Source organism: Pyrgilauda ruficollis, unplaced genomic scaffold (genome assembly GCF_017590135.1).
Source record: "Pyrgilauda ruficollis isolate IOZ18807 unplaced genomic scaffold, ASM1759013v1 scaffold28, whole genome shotgun sequence".
Taxonomy (NCBI): Eukaryota; Metazoa; Chordata; class Aves; order Passeriformes; family Passeridae; genus Pyrgilauda; species Pyrgilauda ruficollis.
In genome coordinates this window covers 24,686-46,622 of record NW_024524155.1, presented here as the reverse complement: position 1 = coordinate 46,622, position 21,937 = coordinate 24,686, and the positions used below count along the sequence as shown (strand labels likewise).

The window sequence follows — 21,937 nt, the reverse complement described above, 5'->3', positions numbered from 1 at the left end:
CCCCCAAGGCCGGGCGCGCCGCTCTGCCGCGTTCCACCGACCAGAGCCGCTCCCCCGCGCACGGGGCACGCCCAGCGCCCTCAACACCCGCGACCCGGCACCCGCCAGCCCCAGCAGCGCACGGCAACACCGCGCGGCTGCGACACAAGCAACCACCGCCCCGGCTGCGGCCAGCCCCGCTCCCCTCCCTCGCCCGCAGCCGCCGCCGAAGCGCCGCCCGGCGCCCTCCCATCCCTTCCTTCCCTCCTCGCAGAGCGCCGCGAGCAGCCATGATGGTGGGTCCGGGGCGGCCGCGGAGCCGGGCCGGGGCGGGGCAGGGCGGGCGGCGCGGCCGGGCACTCGCTAACCTGTGCGCTTTGTCTCCCCTCACCCTGCCTGCCGCCGGCCGTGCCCCTCCGTACCCCCTGCCTGCGCCGTCGCCTCGCCCCCAAGCAGGAAGGCTCGGACGACGGCCCAGATTTCCTCTCGGAGGAGGACCGAGGTGTAAGTGCCGCGGGGAGGCGTCGGGACTCGGTGCCTGAGGCTGGGCGTGGGGGAAACGGGGTCGGCCCCTCTTCGGGGGCCTCCGGGCGCTGCTGGCCCGAGACCGCCGCGTGGGTGTCGGGCGGAGGCGGGATGCTGGGCTGCGAGCGTCCGGGCTGTCTGTCTGTCCGTCCGTCCGTCCGCCCGCCGGGATCTGCTCCTGGCACAGCCCCCCGCTGATACCGGCGTCTGTGTGCGTGTGCTCATTGTTCTGTCACCCAAGTTTTGGAAGGACAGTTCTTTCGTGCTGTCGTTGGCTTAGCTGGGGAGGGGGTTGCGGCCGGAGGTGGATGTTCTCTGCCTGCGGCCCCGCTCTCCCGCTGCACACGCCCGGCGGGGCCGGTCCTGCCCAGGCTGCCCAGCCCTGGGAGCGCCGGGCTCCATCGCGATCTAGGGCCTGGGTGATGCAGTCCTGCCCTCCCTTCTCCCTTCAGGCCCAGGGGGCTCTCCCATAGATAACAATGAGACATTTACATTGCAGACGCATGCTACATAATAAACTCTTTATTGCAGAGAAGTTCTGTTGTTGGGACAGGATGCCACAATTACGTTTCTTACTGAGAAAACCTTTTTCTCTGTCTTTCTGTTTCTGGCCTTAGTTTCTCTTCTGACTGCTGTATCCGTCTTTATTTAACTTGACTGCCTCACTTAAGCACAAATCAGCTAACCTAGTATAATTTAGTAAGACTGATTATCCCTGTCACTTAGTATCTTGAGAAAGACCAACTGTGAGCAAGGTAGGAGAGCAGCTTCAGGGTTGCTTAGGTTCCCTTGGCTGTTGGTGGTTATTGAAGTGACTGCATACAGTATATTCCTAAAAAACCAAAAACCTGAGAAACGCTGTGTTGGTATGATGTTTTATCATGCACACCACAGTCAAATGTTAAGTTCAGTGCATTTTATGTTCCAGTTTATGGCCAGAAATTTAAAAAGGTATTCTAATATTGTATCAGGCCAATTCTGGCCACTGTAAAGCTTTTGTCTTTACGTATACAGCTACTTTACTAAGAATATGGGATAAAAGAGAGAGGAGGTTGTCGTTGTCGTCCTTTGAGTGTCTTCAGAACAAGGATCGAAGATCTTACTAACTGGAATTTTATTTACATAGGTATTTTATATAGGTTCTCTCTGGTACTTAGGAGCAGCTTTGATGTGCACAGTTAAGTTGCCTTTATCTGAAGGTGCAGGTAGAACATAACAATGTGGATCTGACCTCCTGTGAAACTTGTTTGTTTGGCTGGTTATTAGTTTTCCCTCTATGGCTACAGGTCGTTAAGAGTTCACAAGGTAATTTGAAAACATTAAGAAATCTCTTAGCAGTTTTGTTTGTACTGTTGTAAGACTTGCCATCTCACTTGGCCAAATGCAGTCATTTTTTTTTCTCTCCTCTGTCTTCATCCGGTACTGAGGAATTAAACTAGAACAGTGGCCTTCTCATTTGCCTCGTCTTTTTAGGGTTTCTTATTTTCAATCACCCATCACTGTGGGGGTTTAATTTTTTCTCTTCTGTCTGAAAGCCTGGGGTTAAAACACAGGTTCTTATCTGCATGATTTTGTTTGTGATACAGGAAGTTAATCAAAAGCAATATGGCAGTCTGTTCATGAATGGATTTGCTGTGCTTTAATCTTCAAAACTGTAATACTTTTTTCTAAGTAGAAGTAGTAAAAATACGCATCTTTTCATAAAGTGATTCCCTAGTTCTGATTTGTTGCCTTTCTCTGCAATTAAATAATGAGTAGGTCAAGCCTTTACTTGAAAGCATGGATGGCAACTTCTAGTTGGAGTAATTGAGCTTTTAGTTTTGAAAATCAATACTCTTGCCTCTGTTGAATTCAGATATTGCTGTGACAGCTGTACTTCTGCTGCAGGAACATGTTTGTTGGATACAGTTGTGTTAAGTTTAATCTTGGGGTGGTGGGATGAAAGAGGGCTGGAATTTATGCTGATGCCACACAGAAGAGTAATTCTCAGACAATGGTGTTACACCATATGGAGCCTTTTCTGGAGAACTGTAAAACAGAGCGCTGAGAATCATCTTTGAGGAAGTAGCAGTGGGTGGTCTGTAGAAGGAACTTATTATAAATGGTCTGCATAAAATGAACTTGTGGGAATTGCTTTTCTGAATTTCACTTAGAAAATAGGATGGGATTGAATTTGCTTGGTGTAACTTGGGTGCTGTTGGGATTTTTGTGCTCTCTAACATAAACAATACATGCTTTTTAAAGTGGTGTAGTATTGCTCCATTAGTACTGCCTTGTATATTTTATATCTATATGATCTTTAGGTAACACTCATTCAGTGGAAATGAGCTGTCCTTTAGAACAGGTCAGCTGGAAGCTTAATGCTGTGAAAACACTTCGAAAGCTTTTGTTGTAAAGGTACTCTTTGTCCCCTTGTTTTGTGTATTTGCCTGTCTGTAAAGAACCAGCTGAAGATAGGGTCCTTTTTACTCTAACATTTTTGAAAGAGCTTAGAGCAGGGAAGTTACTGTTAATGGATGACATTACCTAGGAATGTAGCACTTGGTTGTTTCCCTTGTCTGTACCAAATTCCTTACATTATCATTTGAAGTATAATTGATCCTTAAGCAAGAACTTAGATGTTAAATCCTCTCCTTGCATTGTGTTCTCAGTTACTACTGTAACATTGGCTTGGCCTGGGTTTTGGCTTCTGGTGTTTTCTAGACCCTTTGAATAGAACAGGGACTTTCTTGGTATAGCATAGGGAACTGTAAAGTAATTAAATCAGGTTTTGTTTTGCAAGTTGTTCAGCATAGATGTAGATAACGTAGGTAAGCGTAAAATTATTATGCAATGTTTATATATTAGACTTGGGGGGGGGCAATATAAAAATACTACCTTATCTCTATTTTTTCCATACTTTTAAGGTACTTTCATTTCAGTTTTCATCTGTATCAGACTGTTTTTATTTTTTAATTTTCTACTTCCTTTGTCACTAGAAGACCATCCATTGGTGACAGTTTTATTTTGGAAGTAGTGATGCAGAGTTTGTTTAAGTTTGTGGTGCAGTGATGTTGTTTGTGAATTCAATTTCCAGTAATGCAATGTGATTCGTTGTGTCACATGAATACATTTAAAGTCCTTCAAGTTTCTGATTGTCTTTGACACCTTTCATAAATGCTTCATTACCATTGCAGATGAAAATATTCCCTGTTGGCAGTCAGGCTACATGGCATAACTTAACATATGATTAAACTCTTCAAAACTGTTACAAACTTAACTCAGTATAAATCAAACAAATAGTCCTTTACAGCTGCATGTCATGGGTGAAGTTGTCATATTTAGTTCTTAATTTTCTCAGCACAGATAGGATTTTTGTATCTGAAGTTGGGAGTAGTGCATATGATCAGGTTGCACTGCACTGGGTATGCTCTAATGGCAAACTTGATCAGCTGCTATACTGAATTCTAGCGTTTTGTATAGTACCACTTTGGAAAGAAAAAAAAAAGGAGGTGCAAAAGTATTTTGGTATAAATATTTGTGACCTGTGAAAGATTACAGAAATACCATTTAGATAATTTAGATTATTTGCTGAGTGTACTCAGTCTGTTAATGTATTCTGGGGGGACCGGAGAAAAACAAACAGTACCCCAGACAGTGTAACCACAAAAACCTTTTTACACACTGAAAAATGTGGTGTCATGACATAAGAGAGACATTGGTATGTCATTATATTTTTCTTTCCTAAATTAGATGGTAAGCACTTTGGAAACTCAGTAGGAGCTAGGAGATTCTGCCTCTGAGAAGGGATCTGTGAGAAACCATTGCATGATAATATGCCTTTGTGTGAGGCAGTGACCCTCTAAACCTTGGGGAAAAAAAACAAAAGGCAATGCCTGAATCACGTGCGTGAATATGTTACTGTGCAGTCATTTTAATGATTTCCAACTTCACTGTAAGGAAAAGCTATGTGTAAGAGCTTTTGAACAGTTACATTTTGCTAGCCTTAGCAGAATGTGCTAGACTGCATGGTTCTGGTTTATTTTAACACACTAATTCTAGGTCCATGAGTCTGGTTGCTGCTACATAGGCAAGAGTTGTCCATGCAACAAGGTTAACAGCTAGACTAGAGTGGGATCTGACCACGGTGATTTAATATAAAGGTAACTTATGGAAAACAAGATGTAGCAGTTGATGCTTCTGTCCTAGAGCTTTTCCAGTGCCTCACAGTGTTACCTTCAAATTCAGCTCATGTGTGACTTCTGTAGTGTTTGTTGAGAATACTTAAGCATTTTTGTACTTAAGTATTGACTTCAAAATGCAATCCTGAAAAAATTCGTGGAGAAAGTCCAAATCTCTGTATGGCAAAGCATTTTTATACTGTAGAATGGGAAATTTGTAGAAAAAATGCAGCATCAGAGAAAACACCATGTCTGAGTATAAAGTATGCCTTGTGAGCATGATGTTGAAATATTTTTTGACAATGTGATTGGAAAAGATTTCAGGGTAAGCGTTAGTGCTTGTAAAAACATTCCAAATGTCTGTTGGCCATGATGATGAAATTGTCGTGGGACAAATTCCTCTCGAACAGCAAGGGTGCAAGGGTGAGGGGACTTGAATTTCCAGTTGGGCTCTAGATGAGCTTGCACCAAGTACTGAAGCCTTTGGTCCAGTTACTGCCAAATATTGTGATGCTCAGATAATATTTCAGTTTTGCTATATTTGATCATTGTCTCTTTTTTGTTTTTGTTTTTTTTTTTCAATGTTACTGGAATTATTTTGTGAAAGAGTTCAGGTTTCATGTCTTGTAGAAAAAAACGCATGTATTCCTTGCACTTTTGCCATTTCTTGTGCTCATTTTGAAGACATCAAAGTCTTGGGTTTAAGTGTTTTGCTTTGGGGTTTTCCAGAAAAAAAATATTTCCAAGAAGACTTAATCTCTGTGAAGTTCAGGATATTCTTTTAAGCTTTTTCATTATATGATAAGATATGTTGAACAGAATAGTGTAAGACAGTGTGGGTAAATCAGGTCTATAACTGCTCTTGCTTCTTTGAAATATAGAACCACTTTTCCCCTTAAAAGTACCTTTCCAATTGTTAATATCCTTATAATTACCTTTACAAGTATATTTAGAACAGCTTGTCAGTTCAGAGGAATGGGGACAATAAAGAGAAAAACCTACCAAACTTGTTGCTATCTGTAAATGTACTTTGTCTTGAGCATCTCAATTACTAACAAGTTAACAATCTACAGAAATGAAAATACTGCACTAACAAGGCATATTGTAAAAGAGATTATTATTTGTTCATAGGGAGTACTGCTGGAATTTCTTTTTCCTGCTGGAAATAATCTTTTAATGTTGCAGGGTTTTGTGATCTGTCTTCAGCATTGCAGGATCAGGGTTCATTTCAAAGGAAGAATAATGGAAATATACTTTACCTTTTTTTTTAAGCTAAATATATTTTTCTTCAGCTTAGAGCAATAAATGTAGATCTCCAGACTGATGCTGCTCTGCAAGTGGATATCTCAGATGCACTCAGTGAGAGAGATAAAGTGAAATTCACAGTCCATACAAAGGTAAAACATGGGTTTGTACATGGAACAGTTCTTAATTATATACAAAAGAGAGTTTGCTTAAACTGTTTGTTGAAACAAAGTGTAACACAATCCAGAGGAAATGAGAAAGTAGAATTATCTCATATTTATGAGACTGTGTAGCTGCGGTGCATAAGAAAAAGATGACTTAAGAGTTTAAAAGCAGTTTGGAAGAAAGTTGTTTTCATTTTTTTTGTATTGATGTGTTGTTATGCCATTCCCATGCCTATTAATTAGCCTGTTTGCAGGTAGAATCTTTAATATACATGAATATACTTCAGTATAGTTTTTTCATTTGATTAGATCTTACTATAGTTTCAGATTCTAAAAGCATATTTTGTAATTGTATTACATTCAGGGATCATTTTTAATTACTATTGTTTATGGCTTTTTTTTAGATTTGAATGTTTATTGATTGCAGAGTGACAGAATAATTGAAGTTGAATAAAATATCTGGACATCATCAATCCTATCTCGTCCCTCACTCTCACCATTAAATTAGAGTGCACAGGAGCACATTGCTCAGGATTTGTCCATTTGGGTTTCTCTTACAGAATCAAAGAATCACTTAAATTGGAAAATACCTCTAAGATTGAGTCCAACCATTAATCCAGCACTGCTGAGTCCACCATTAAACCATGTTCCTAAGTGCCATATCTACATGTTTTTTAAATACCTTCAGGGATGGTTGCTCAACCATTTCCCTTGGCAGCCCCTTCTAAAACTTGACAGCCCTTTTAGTGAAGAAATTCTTTTAATATCCAATCTAAACCTCCCCTGATGCAACTTGAGGCCATTTCCTCTTGTCCTCTCACCTATTACTTGAGAGAGGAGACCACCCCCCCACCTGGCTGCGGCCTCATATCAGATACTTGTACAGAGTGATAAGGTCAACCCCTGATTTTTCGTCAGCCAAAACACCTCCAGCTCCCTCAGCCACTCCTCATCAGATTTGTGCTCCAGAGCTGCCACCAGCTCTGTTGCCCTTCTCTGGGCATGCTCCATCACCTCAGTGTCTTTCCTGCCAGGAGGGGCCCAGAACTGGATGCAGGATTAGAGATGTGTAGGATTAGAGGCCTCACCCGTGTCCAGCACAGGGGGACAATCACTGCCCTGGTCCTGCTGGCTGCATTATTTCTGATACAAGTCAGGATGCCATTGGCCTTCTTGGCCACCTGGGCACACGCTGGATCATATCCAGCCACTGATGAGGTTCTTTTCCACTGGGCAGCTTTCCAGGTGCTCTGCCCCCAGCCTGTAGCACTGTCCGGGGTTGTGACCCAAGTGCAGACCTGGCTCCTCACCTTGTTGAACCTCCTACAGTTTGCCTCAGTCCATGGATCCAGCTGATCCAGATCCCTCTGCAGATCCTTCCTGTCCTCTGGCAGATCAACATCTCCGCCCAACTTGGTGTCATCTACAAACTGACTAAGGGGCACTTGGTCCCCTCATCCAGATCATCAATAAAGATACTAAACAGAACTCCAGGATTAAATTAATAAAGATATTAGCCATGTTGATGAGAGCAGGCACTCCACAACCTTTTATGGCAACCCATGCCAACTGATTGCTGCACTAATTAAGATGAGGTTAATTACTGTGGTATGAACTTTTGGGGACACTTTTGTTGTTCCCTCAAGGTTTTTTCATGTAGTAATGAAAAGTCTTGTTTTTTGTTGAGCTTTTCTTCCTGTGTATCTCCTTCCCCCCCATAATTCTACCTCCTTTTACCCTTCTAGAGTTCCTTACCAAATTTCAAACAAAACGAATTTTCTGTTGTCCGGCAACACGAAGAGTTTATTTGGCTTCATGATTCTTTTGTTGAGAACGAGGACTATGCTGGCTATATTGTAAGTACCGGTATTCTTTTGGTTTATATGTGCTGTTTTCTGTGGGCTGGATTAAAACTACTTGAGGCTGCTTTTAAATGTAGTGGAAACAGCAGGTGTTCATTCCTTATAAAATCAGATAAGCTTCTCTAATACTTCATTTTATGCAATTACACAAAATTAATGGTTGAAGCAAGCTTGGAAGAAAGCTACAGTAGCTGTAATACTTTCTTGCCCTTTACTCCTAAGAAGTGAGTAGTTTAATTTGTCTCCAAGAGTATTTTTATGCCACTGTGTTAAAAGTGTGGGAGAGGTTGAACTGTGTAACTTGGTGGTATTGTTTCTGCAAGCTAATGTTTAACTGAGTTACAAGTTTCATGTTTCTTTTGTTTTAGCTGAAATGGTAGACTTTTTGAGTTCTTATTATAAAGATCAGATAATTTTTCTATAAATAAGAGGAAGGAAAAACCACTTTAAATATCATGTAGAACTACAGGGAACCTTAATATGTAGTAACTTACAGTTTGAAGTTAATTTCAGGCATTCCAGGAACAGAGGTCTCAAAACAGGCACCGTATGATACTGCATATTGAAAATGGTGCTGCTTTTCATACGTTAATTGCAAATAGGAATATCTGTTATCTTGGTATGAAACTTTGGTATTGGTTTTGTGTTTGGGGGATGTTTGCTGATTCAGAGGGTAAACAGATATTTCTAATTGATTAGTGGGTAGATTATAATGAGTATAAGCTGTGATGGTCATACCATTCTTCAGCTAGTCTTTCTTAGTCAGAAAAGCTATTTGAAGTGATTAGACCTTCAGTGTGGTAATAACTAGTTTCACATGGTTGACCATCTAGATGCTGGATTTTTCTTTTTTTTCTGTAATATGTTAAAGTAATGGGCCAATATCAGTAAATTAAAATTTAAACATATTTGGTTCTGTGTTCCTTTCCTGGCACCAATTCAGGTTTAGTTTGACTCTGGTGTTTTCTCTTTCAGTGTTAATATACCATATTACAAAATTAACCTAGAGCCTTGTTGACTGGGGGCTTTGTTACTTCAACACATATCTCTTTAATGTCAGCAGTGCTGCAGGAAAGAGCTAGTGCCTGCAAACAACAGGGAATGGTTTTCTTGGTTTAAAGTTTTGGGGAGTTAGAAATGGATGGTGTGAAAACAGTTGTGGAATTCTTTTTTCTTTCTTTTTTTCTTCTTTCTTTAAACACGAAATAATCCTTACCAAATAAGCTAAACCAAAACTAATTAAAAATAATTTTTTCAAGTTTTAAGTCATTGTCATGGGAAATGAAGTATTATTTGGCTTCTGTTGTAATTAAACTGAAGCCATTAGTTAATGCTTTAGTAATCTTCAAGGATACTTGACTGAAATTGGTGTAGTAATGCAGCACAAATAACTCATGAATAAGAGAAATCCAGAAATTTTTGTAAGAGAGACTGCTTTTAAATGCAGTGGAATTTATCCAGAAATGCTGTAATGAATGATGAAAGAGAGAAACATGTATTAAAAAGCTGCAGGCAGTCTACAGTTCCTGTACTGTGAATGGGTGTTGTTTGACTGAGAAAATGAGAACTTAAAAAAAATTGGATTAAATTCCAGATTCCACCAGCACCACCCAGGCCTGACTTTGATGCCTCCAGGGAGAAACTGCAGAAACTTGGAGAAGGGGAAGGATCAATGACTAAAGAGGAATTCACCAAGATGAAACAAGAACTGGAAGCGTATGTAGACTTGATTACTACTTTATTAATTTATTTATATTCCAAAACTTTTAATGCTGTTTGCTATCCTATGTTTCTGATCTCACTGTAACGGTTCTCTGTGAAACACAGACTTGAGAATCCAGTTGTTATATAACCAAGGTTAATCTTAGTGATCATGATCAGTGCCATTAGGAAAATTGTGGAAATAATTTCATGGAAGATCTTCTGAAACAGGAAATAAATTAGCTTGTTCTTGAGCATTCTTTCATAAGAAAGAAAGTACTTAGATCCTGTTCTTCACAGAACATCTGCAAAGGGAGGAGATAGCCTCTATCTTTTTTAGTTCTGGTATTCCACATTTGATAAGTACAATTAGACTTTAGGGTAATACACTCAGTGATTGGGAGTAGGGAGTTGTGCATGTGGTTGGTACTGTAAACTTAGATGCCAACCTTCTGTTCCCCAAGAAATACGAAGATTACTAGAAAAATCCTTTTTTGACACTTTTTTAAAAATTTTTCCACAAGGAGAATATACTTCCTGAAATACTATTTTCCCATAGGATGAATTTAATTTATATTGAAATAACTGCTCTGAAGCTTCTTGTTCCGTATTGAGTTACACAGTGAAGTTTCTCCTTGCTTCGTCCATTTTCTTTATCATGCATTCACTTCTTTGATCTTTTTCCTGTCATTGGTTTCAGTTTTCAAGTGTATATTTACACTGCTTCTAGACTGCTTCTATCAAGAGCTCTGAATTGGCAAGAAAAGTACATAGAACTCTTACAACTGCTGCTTTCTCTCCGAACTTCAGCTGCTGTGAGCAAATGTCTTAAAAAGCTCTGTATTAGTGATATGTACAACATAATTTATAGCAGAGTAGATATACACTTCATATGCAGAAAACTGGAAAATAGCAGAACACTATAGATTTTTAAAGAATCTGGTTTTCCAGCGGCCCTGATCATGATTCTCTTGTGGTCTGGTTAGGGGTTGGATAACACAGAAAACTTTGGGTTTCTTCTACTGCCACCTCCATCCTCTGCATCCTCCTTTTTTGTCTTCACTGAATGACTACTACTCTCACTGAGATCAAACATCTCCCAACACTGGCCCTGCTGGTTTGCTGGTATGTAAATCTTAACCTCCTTGCACATAGTGGAAGGAAAAGCACTGATTATAATTTCACTGTTTGACCTCAGAATGGGAAAAAGAGCCCTTTCCTCATTTTTAGATGAGTTGCATCTTACTCATTGAATTTGCAAAGCACAATGAATTCTAGCAAACTTGTATTGATAAGAGTGCCTTCCTCTTAATTAAATTGCAAGTGAGTAATTGCTTTGAAGTTGAGTTGGCTGAACTGGGCAACCATGTGATTGTTATGGTTAAGTGTGGTTTTTTGTTGTACCTACCAAATGCAGCTCTTAATTTCACTTTTTGAACCACTATGAAGTGAGACATCGATGTAAGCTTTGGCTCAAAAAGGCTAGGTGCTTTAACTTGAAATAAAAGACTGTCTAAACAGCTAACAAAACTACATAAACATACAAATAAGTAAGGAGGGTGCAAATGGGCAAGGGGATGGAGATGGGGAGGAAGGAATTTGCACATCAATACACAGGGCTGAGGGACTGTAGTCTGTACCGTAGTTTCTTGAATTTTGGGGTGCTGGGGAAAGGACAATGAAATGAGGTTACACTTTCAGCAAACCAGTGTCTGTTAGCTAACCATAAAAATTAGAGTGTATTTGTTGACTCTTCATTAAAAGTCTCTCTGTAATGTGTTTGGGCTTCAAATTTCTCCCTAGTATTAACACTGCAGTATTTATTTATGTCTATATCAAACATTGGAGTGATAAACTCCAATATATCGGCTTATAATTTTGTACCCTTACTGAGGGTCTCTTAAAGCTGCTCACTAGCTTTATCTCAAACTTAATTGCTTCATATGAAGTTCTTATGTCTGTCTTATTTCTTGTTTTTAGTGAATATTTGGCAATATTCAAGAAGACAGTTGCAATGCATGAAGTGTTTTTGTGTCGCGTGGCAGCACATCCTATTTTGAGAAAGGACTTAAATTTCCATGTGTTCTTGGAATATAATCAGGATGTGAGTATTGAAAACTGAATTGCTGGCAAGAGAAATCAAGATGTGCTTTTATGGTAGGATGGAAAACTGATTAAGAGGGAATTACCTCCTGGAGCAAATTACATCAATTCCTTCATGCCAGACATATTTGTATCGTAAAAGTTAAAAAATTGTTTAGTCTGTAGGAGTTCATTTTCTGCCACCTGGGGAACCAAATGCACTATATGCTTTAACCTCAGCATCAAAAATATTACTGGAAATCCAGTATATTTTGGATTAAAAAGATGAGCTTTTGGTGGTGATTTCACTTGACAGTATGCTTTTCCATTCTTTGAATTATTTTTATTTGCTGCAGGGAAGAATGATGCAACAAAATGGAACACTAATTTTTTAGGATTTGGAACTTTGGTGTAAATTCTGTTGCTAACAAAACTAGAGAGAATTTCTGATGAAATATTCTGATAATGTTAATGATGTGAGTGAAAACGTGGTTAATTTTTTTCTGAGTATTGGACTAGTGGGGCTGTCCACATGTAACATACTGAATTGAGGTAACGGAGAGTACTTTTGGATTCATAACTCTTTGATGTTGGAGTCTGTTTGCTCCTATTCTGTCACGAGGTTCAGTTACTTTTTAAAATTTCAGGAATCAACATTGAGTGGAAGAAGTTATTACACAGACTGGCTCAACTGCATACATACTTAATTCAAAATATGTTCCTCTGTTGCTTGATGTAGAAATGCTTGCAGGTTCAGGCACTCAGTTTACTTACACTGGGAGAAGTTAGATGGACAGGAAGAGTGTGAGGAGGCTTAAACCAGCATGATCCTCTGGATGTCAAAGATCTGACATTCACCAGAGAGTGAAACATGGCTGTATTAACTCAACTATTGTTACATCAACTCAGCTATACTGTGCATGATAAATACTGTGTTATTGGTAACTGAAATGTACACTCTGTACATTTGGTACTATCTGCAGGTACTAGAATGGTGCTGATCTTTTTTTTTTTCCTTTTTTTTTTTTCCCTAGAATGGTATTTTAGGAGATAAACAATCTAGTAAATGAGGTAGTCTTCATTCTGTATGCAAGGTACCCTGTCCCCATTAGTGCATAGTATAAAAATAAACAGAGAACAGAAAACTGTTTTAAGTATAGCGAGTAGGGGTATGTAGTTCTATTTAATTTTTTTTAAAGCTTGTCTTGCCTCCAGAAAATGAATTAACATGATAAATTAATTTGTTTTTCAGTTGAGTGTTCGTGGGAAAAATAAGAAAGAGAAACTTGAAGACTTCTTCAAAAATATGGTTAAATCAGCAGATGGTGTCATTGTTTCAGGAGTAAAGGTGATTACTGCTTCACATAGCAAGATTTAAAATGTATTAACATTTGTCACCTTTTTTAATGAAGCAGAATTTTACATAGGTACAAAAATGGGATTTTTATAGTGATATCTAACTTAAGAATTAGTGGCAGACCATGGGTGAGAGCTTGTGGCCTGGATGCAAAATAACTGAGAGCTTTCTTGTGGCCTTTCAGTACTCTATGAAATTAAGTATCTTTTTATATACATAGATAATTGATGGTCTGGTTGGTGTTTTTTTTGTTCAGGCCTGCCATTTTATATATTGGAAAGGAGAACTAGGTCTGACAACTGCTTCTGTTCAGAAGTTCCTCATGGAATGAATTTTCCCAGTCTTGTAGAATCTGTCTGCTGTTTCAAGGAGCAGCAGTAGAGGTTATATAATTTTTCCCAGTAGATGTAAGAATGTAACTGAGGGGAAGAAAAAAGTAATGAAAATTCAATTTAATTTTTACTTTTCCAAAAGTTACAAGATCACTTTTACAGCAAGCAGAAATTCTGCAGAGGATGATTTTTAATCTCCTTTCTTTCTAGTGGTAACCTTCCATTTGGTAGCAATTTTTACAAGAGTTAAAAGTTTCTAGGTTTAAAATCTTTTTTTTTTTTTGAAACTGTTGGAAAGTGGATATAACCATGGATTAATTATGACTTGGAGAAAAATATGAAGTCCAAATAACTTCCAATTTGATAATATTGTTCAAAGCCCATGTTGTAGGCTATTCGATGGTATTGAGCGTCTGTGTTATTTTAGAGGGTTTTTAAAAATAAGTATAAACCAGTTATCTCAAATTATATTACAGACAATATTTAGATTTGCCTTTGTTTACCAAATTGAAAGAAGTCTGTCACTAAGATCAATGTTCTGAGCTAGGAGTTTAAATCATCTTGTCTGAGACCACAGCCTCTGTGCTGCTGGGTGACTTTCATCCCTCCCTCCCTTTTTCTAAATAGATTACATGTATTCTATTTTTCTGTCACCCTTGGTGATCCTTTGCTATTTCTTCATGTTTAATTATATAGACCTTTAGGGTACTTGTTGCAAATTCTTAATAAAACTCAAGGTCATGATATAGGTGGAGAAGAAATCAGTTAATATAAATGGTGTTTTGGAGAATAAAAACAGATGCATTTCCTGTCACAGCAGCAGTGAAATGTGCAACTTTACTGTGGAATTGCTCTGTAGAGAGTGGGTGAAATCCTGTTTTATTAATTGTTCCCTTTTTTGGTAGGATGTGGATGACTTCTTTGAACATGAGAGAACATTCCTTGTAGAATATCACAACCGAGTCAAAGATGCTTCTGCCAAATCTGATAAAATGACAAGATCACATAAAAGTGAGTTTTTTTCAGGGTGCAAATAGTACTGGTTAAAGTGTACAGAAGTTGTTAGTGAGGAGAAGTAATTTTTAGTTTACTTTTTGCATGTGCAAAGTGAATTCATTTCTCCAAGCCTTTGGAGTCTAAAGAAGTTCAATCTGACTTTCTAAGTTTAGACTTTGCTGCAGTAAACTAGATGGGAGTAAGAACAGCCTGGTGCAACACTGAGGATATGTTTATTCTTCATGCTGTCTGCTTGAAAAGAAATACACTTTAAGTATTAATATTTTTTTGAAGTCTGACTTAGTCATTTAGGTGTAGAGGTGGGTAATATGGCAGTACAGGTGATTTTGCTCCTAGTGCAGAGGGCAATATCTTGGCAAACTGGGCATGGCATTACCTTGCTAACAAAGTTACCTTTGTTCATAGCAAACTCCTGTTTGGGCCATTGGTTCTAGACTGGGTTTCCATTTTTTAGCCATTTGGAATGGAGACAGCAATGCATACATTGAGTAGCCTGGTTTGCAGGATCCCTTTTCTTACTGAGGCAAGATTTACCACTTGCCTATTGATTTATCTTTGTGAGCTGAGTGCTAGCCATTGTGATTTCTGAAAGCTCTAGATGGTCTTCTCAAGTGCAGTTCATTTATTTGAGAAAATGAAAAATCTTTGGGTTAGGACTATTGTGTTTGATTTAGGATTACTGTGTTTTGAGAAGCTCAGAAGAAATTGACCTGTGTTGCCCTTGATTTTAAGTTCTTCTGCCTAGATAAATCAAAATTGATCTTCCAGATTCTGACTGTTCCTTGAAGTTGGGGTCTGATTTACAGATACTGTCTACAGTAGCATAGTTCATACAAAACCAGGTTACAAACCTTTCATGAATCTCCATTGATAAGATGTCTAAAATGGATATTGGATAAGATGTTAAACCAAGAATTTACTGAGTTCTTCAGATGCTTCTCTTGCTGTTGCATGAACACTGAGTCTTTTGTAGTTTTAGTATCTATGCTAGAAGATGGAAACAGTCAGTTATGGCTCAGTGAGCTAAGGGCCCTGCTTATGCATTCAGTTCCCCCCTGAAGTGGTTTCTAGTGGTTTTGGTTGCTTTCTTAAAATGAGAACTGAACTTCATTCATGGTAATGAAGTGCCAAGATTTATTTACGGAGTAGGAAAGTCTTTAACATTGGTTGTAGAAGTGGGAAAATCCTTTGAAATTAGGTTGTAGAGGATCTGATAGGAAAGGATTGATCAAACTCATGACAAAGCTTCATTGGTTTCCAGGCTCAAATCACGTACAGTGTTTACTGACAACTTCTGCCAAACTGTGATAAATGGCACCTTTTGAAATTCTGGCTAGAGGAGTAGAGCAATGATTTGGGAAACCTGTTTTGGACATGGGCAATCTCTAGTTTATGGATAACATTATCAACAGAGAGCTGCAGGTCTTGCAGAGACACCAACTTGCTATTTCCAGCAGAAAATCAATTTTTATGTTGAAATTGGAGGAATAGAATGGGAGATTAATTGCTTCCTAAAACCATTCTTCACTGTAACCAGCTGCATTGATATGTATGGATTAATGAATTATTAGGAACTATTATAATGAACTAAGGAAGCTGACCTACTCAATCTGTTGTGTTATTAGGAAAAATTAATTCTGCTTAAAGGCATATAAACTTCAGAAATAACAAACAAATGTATTTTCCTGTTCATTGCTTGGATCTGTTAGTTTTCCTTGTCCATTGAGTTAATACTTAAAGCTTTTTAAAAAGGCTCTGTGGGCAAAGATTTATTTTTTATGTTTTTTATATTGTATAGCAATACCTCACTAGTGAAATTATGCAGCCTTCTTACAAATATTGCTTCTAATTTATTGTTTAAAGTGATTTAACATTAATGCTACTGTAACCAGTGACTGCTTGTTGAAGAGATAAGGGTTTTCTAAAAATAGGGATGTGCTAGAAAATGTGCTGTGTATATAGGTGTATATAGTGCTGTATTGTTTGTAGTTTGGAGTTTGTAGTCAATTAACTGCTCTCAAGCACACAGACTTTGTTACTGTTAAACTGTGTTTTTTTTTTCCCCAAATAGTTTTAAAATAAAATTTAAATTCAGACTTTAACCATTAAGTCTTCCACCAAAATAAAAAAAAAAAAAAATTGCACAATTAATTCACCTAGTAGGTTGTAATTGCATAAAATACTCCTAGGTAAATTACAGGCTTTGCAATTGGGTGAAAGCACTGTTTTTACTGTGTCAAGTTATCCTTCCTATTAAGTGATGGGATCGCAATTTTATTTCTACTTTTGTGTTAAAGCATGTCCTTTTAGAAAAATACCTATTTTTGAAGAAAGGAATTTCAAAATTTTCAGAAAGAAGAGGAATGAGGTAGTAAAACAAGTGCTTGTTTGTTTTTCTAGATGTGGCGGATGACTATAATAGAATTGGTTCTTCATTATATGCATTAGGAACGCAGGACTCCACAGATATATGCAAGTAAGATATTGTTAATAACCTACGGGGTCATTTGCTGTGTAGCAGTCTTAATGGTGGCTTGCTGAGATTCATAGCTCTTGTTAGGAGAAGACCAGAATTTATTACAGCTGTATCATATTAAAACATTTTCTTCTCTAGTATTTAATTTCTTTAGCAGGCTGCATTTAACAGTTTTGTTTTAGTATTCGTCTGTGAAAAAATGCTAATTTCTAAATTGTGTAGAAAATTGCACAGTTGAGATGGAAAAGTCCTTATCAAATGAGGAAAAAACCCACAATTCTTTCACCATTAAAAAAAAATGTTTCAAATGCTTTGATATATGCAGCAAGCACAGGTCTCAGTCTGAGTATATGGAATTTTCTGAGTGTACCAACATCCTGAAAAATAGTTCTGCTGTTCTGGGAAGTTTATTGCCCTTAGGAAAACAAAGGAATCTACAGAGATCCCCAGAACTTTAAAGGGTGTCTGTATGTACAGATGTTTGTCCTTTAATCTTTCAGTGATTTGCTTGAAGTCTGGTGTATCTGACAATAAAACTTAGTTAACTAGCTTAAAGATGTCAGTGCTTGTCAACATACACAGTTAGTGTGATGTTGGTGTCAGTGTGATGACAGGTAGGACATGAAAGTTAACTTTCTAATATACCTGAATTACAGTGATACACTTCCAGATGTGGTGATAGCTTATATACCAGATACTTTGATGATAGTATTGATATTTGTTGTAGTCCATTAGGGTGTGTCAGAAATCACATCTGTCTTCTGTCAAAATAGTATCATTTGACTGTAATTCAGTCTGCTGTAAGACTGAAGCCGTGTATTGTCTCCTGCAGTGGAGATGTTGCCACACTGTTGCTCAGCATCCCTGAATTCCAAGTAGGACATATGTTCACTGTGTGAAGAAAAGTACATTCAAATTTGTGTAAAGGACACTTGATAATAGTGTAAGACCAGTGACCATGGTGCTGGTGTTAGGGGTTTAATTCACAGAAGCATAAAGACTCCTTGAGGAGCTGAGCAATTTTTCTTTACTTAAAAATATCCATCTGTTATGCTTTGTTTGTCCCTTGCCTTACTTACATTGCCCAGTTCCCACATGTTTGAAGTTTGAAACTAGTATGTTCTCTGAGTCCTGTGAATTATAACTGTAAGCAATGCCTTTGCAATCTTTATTGCCAGGCACAGACTGTAGTGTGAGTAGAAAGTAATGAGACTGTTCAAAACAATGTTGTAATATGAGCTGTTTCCTTTGCACAGGTTTTTTCTGAAGGTGTCAGAGTTATTTGACAAAACAAGGGTATGTACTGCGAAAGGGACATCATGTGTCAACAAGGCATTAATGTGTGGATTAATATGGGTGCTTCTAGATGGAGCATTTAAGCAATGTGTAGTATGGAAGGAGAAAGTGTAAGGTTTCAGTTGTGTTTTGTAAAATGAGCCTGAGGACTCCTCAGTCTACCAAACATTTCTAGGCAGTCTGCTGTAGTACCCTTCTGTTCCTCTAAAATGCATTGAGGTCCTGCATACTTGTTACTGGGAATCACAGAACTTACTATGGATAAAAGAAATGAAGAAATTGAATCCTTAATCCAAAAAAAATGGTGGTAATGCTGATTTTTTTCTGGAGCCAAGATCTGTTTCTGCAATTATTTGACTCAAAAGTAATGTTGCTTATGCTTGCAACCAGCATAAGCTCTTTTGCCCTACTTACTTGGCTTGGTAGAGAGAAGATGTATGCCATGTATCAGGAAAACTTCCAAATGAAAAATGTGTGCGTCTCCTAAATTGACAATTGTATCTGCATAAACACATACTTTAAAGAAAATTGACAGAATTACTTGTTTTGACTCAAAATGTTACATTTCAGAAATTATCTTTTTTAAATTGGGGTTTAAAAATGCACTTGCAGATTCTGTTTCTAATCTGTTTCAAATGCAAGCAAATTAGTTTATTGGTTTTTAGACCATTTAGCACATGCAGTTACACAATTAGTCTGCAAAGGTGCCTTAAAAATTTGGTTTTCCTTTGATTTCAACAGCAACATAAAACTGCTTGTGCAACTCTTAATATATGTTTGTTTCTCTACATTTTTTCTAGCATATGATAAATATAATTGCTATTGGGGAAAAAAAGCAGTTTTTAATATAGAAAGCCAGTTGTCAAGTATTGCAGATTAGCTTATTCCTTATACTTTAATACAAAATCCTAATGCTTCTCATTTTGCATCTTGAAGTATCCTGTCATTAATGCCTGATCTTAGTTTTTGAAAAAGACCATCTGTTGTGTACTGCATATTTTACATTTAATTTGTATCATACAAAGGAATACTCAAAGTCTGGATGTTTTTAAGCTGATCCTTTTGCTTACTGTTTTTTTGTTTTATGACGGTGTTTTGTTTTGTTTTTCCAGAAAATAGAGGCTCGAGTATCTGCTGATGAAGATCTTAAGCTTTCTGATCTTCTGAAATATTACCTTAGGGAATCTCAAGCTGCTAAGGTGAATCTATGGTTTTTGTTCAGTGAAATTGTGTTTTTTTAACAAAAAAAAAAAAAAAAGAGAGAGAAAGTGATATGGGCTCATCAACTCACAATATATATAGATTAAAATGCTGCCTCCTCTAGCCTGCATTTTTTCCCTTAGCTGTAAAACCTGTTTCTGTTAAATATAAGGAGTAACAAAGTAGTTGCTGTTGTGGGACTGACTGTGTGGAACTGAGTAAGCCACTTGTCGAGGCCAAATCATTCAGTAACGAGAAACACTGGAAGGGCTGTTCTTGAGTTTGCAGCATGTTTGGTGTTTGTAATTTCAAGCTATTTTGCTTTTTTTTTGAATATTAAAATTGGATATTCCATATAATCGACGAGTGCTGATACAAAAACACATGGGCTGAATTTGATATTCTGTGCTTACATAAAATTTCATTCTTACTATTGTTTGATGTGACATGGTTAAATAACATCAGAGAATGAGCAAGCATTTGACAGTAAATGTCTGTAGTTAGAAGATCACAAACGGTTGCACAAAAAACGTTACTGCTGCTTCTTGGTCTCTGTGTGTATTTCAGATACATAATCTGAATGTGGTTTGTTTCTAATCTAAGAAGCTGTGAAATTTCCCATGGTTTGCCTTCTTTGGCTTTTTGGAGTTTGATCCAAGCCATCTGTTGCTAGCCTCTGTCAGACAAGATGGAGACCAGACAGTATTGTGTTGTGGATCTGATCTAGTATGGACATTCCTGTCACTTGGAGGATGAAGTAAAGTGAATGGAAATAATTTACTAAGAACTGAAATACAGCAAAAAGGACTAAAATTAATTTGATTTGTTAAATTACTTGGAATATTATAAAATCCTTGGGTAGATTCTTATAAACTCCACACAACCTTTGTTTTTTTAATAGGATCTCCTATATAGAAGATCTAGGTCACTAGTGGATTATGAAAATGCTAATAAGGCATTGGATAAAGCAAGAGCAAAAAATAAAGATGTGCTGCAAGCTGAAACTACTCAGCAAATATGCTGTCAGAAATTTGAGAAAATTTCTGAATCAGCAAAACAAGGTATTTGGGTGGTCCTTGATCTATGTTACTTCTTGAAAATTAACATTTTAGTATGTTATTAATGAGAATCAATGTAATTAATAAGAATAGATTTTTGTACTGTTTCCTAAGCAGGAATATTATATTTTAATTATTATTTATTTATTTTAGAAAGTTCAAATTCTATTTTTCTTTGGCTTCTCATAGCTCTGATAGGTAGAGCAAAGTCTAGGTGCAAATTACTTGTTTGCACAAAAAAGCTTTTTTTCCACAAACATAGGCTAGGATATGAAATGATAACTGTTAGCAGTAATAGCAAACAAATATTTTAGTGTTGTTAAAATTCCCCTTTTGGTTTTAGGCTTTCTTCTGTGAAGGCACCAGTCTGTCATAGATCCAATACTACATTAGAGAAGGGAGAAATAATGAAATGAGATTTCACTGAATTACAGAGTTAGTAGAGAAAAGGAACCTTATTTACATGTTACTTCTCTCCTGGAAGCTTACTGTCGTTTTTAGGTTAAACTTCAGTGAGTTAGTAGGTATCTGAGTCATCACTTGTGGCAGATCTGTTCAAGGTTTGAACACCATGCTCTCCTGTTTTTATCATTGAAGAGTTGTTTGAGCCTGTAAATCTGGTTAATGATTCCTGTAAATGACACAATGGAGAATGAGTGATCCTGTTAGCCACAGCAGTATATGCAGAAGGCATACTGTTGTTCACCCTGGTTTTAGCTTAGTATATTCCTTGAAGACTTCCAAGTATCAGGCTTGAAAGAACAGTGTAGATGGAATAAGAGAAATAAATGTTAAAAGCATCCACTTGGCAGTCTTTTTTCAAAACAGCTTTGTGTCTGCAAAGGGTTACCTAGAGGTGAGGAACTGCAGTGGTGGTTTGCTTTCTTCCAACTGAGCTGCAGTATTTTTGAGCCCAGAATGTGCTGAGATTAAACATGAGGTTTTTCCTTTTTCCTTCTCTCACCCTTTACCTCTTCCATCCTGAATGAATGTCTGTTAATAGCTGAAATCACTAGCAGGGATACTGTTAATTGAGTCCATTTTTATTTTCTATAGAACTGATAGACTTTAAGACAAGAAGAGTTGCAGCATTCAGAAAAAATCTGGTGGAACTAGCAGAACTGGAATTAAAGCATGCTAAGGTAACTGTGATCCTCTTTGGCCTATATTTCAAGTGATTGTGAATATTATATGCTTGATTAACCAAAATAGCTACAGTTGTTGTATGATATACACTTCACGTTCAGGAAGGTGAATTTTAAGTTAAGTATTGTCCAGAAATACTAATTTTTTTTTTTTAATAAAGAGAAAATGAAGTATAGGTGAAGTGTCTCTGAGAGATTGGTATGCTTGAGGTGCCTTTGGAAAACTCATATCCTGGAAGACAATTTTGCCTTCAGTTTTATGTTTATTTGGCTGTTTGATATTTACAACTGCAGAATTTGAGAACTTACATTTTTAAAACTTCATCTCTCCATTTCAT

At 37.7% G+C, this 21,937-nt stretch overlaps 1 protein-coding gene across 3 annotated transcripts in view; it reads left to right on the top strand.

Annotated features, from left to right (window-relative positions):
* Positions 1-254: 254 nt before the first annotated feature.
* SNX6 (sorting nexin 6) overlaps positions 255-21,937 on the top strand; it is a 28,524-nt gene continuing 6,841 nt past the window's right edge. Inside the window, exons 1-13 of one of the 3 annotated variants that reach the window (XM_041471869.1) lie at positions 255-275; positions 436-483; positions 5,957-6,061; positions 7,819-7,929; positions 9,530-9,651; positions 11,617-11,740; positions 12,971-13,066; positions 14,313-14,418; positions 16,825-16,900; positions 18,157-18,196; positions 19,309-19,395; positions 20,298-20,457; positions 21,511-21,596. In XM_041471869.1, the coding sequence (XP_041327803.1) occupies positions 270-275; positions 436-483; positions 5,957-6,061; positions 7,819-7,929; positions 9,530-9,651; positions 11,617-11,740; positions 12,971-13,066; positions 14,313-14,418; positions 16,825-16,900; positions 18,157-18,196; positions 19,309-19,395; positions 20,298-20,457; positions 21,511-21,596 (1,167 nt within the window). In that variant the 5' untranslated portion in view covers positions 255-269. Of the gene's footprint in view, positions 276-432; positions 484-5,956; positions 6,062-7,818; positions 7,930-9,529; positions 9,652-11,616; positions 11,741-12,970; positions 13,067-14,312; positions 14,419-16,824; positions 16,901-18,156; positions 18,197-19,308; positions 19,396-20,297; positions 20,458-21,510; positions 21,597-21,937 lie in introns of all 3 variants that reach the window. The other 2 variants (XM_041471868.1, XR_005955486.1) reach the window with 2 other exon arrangements.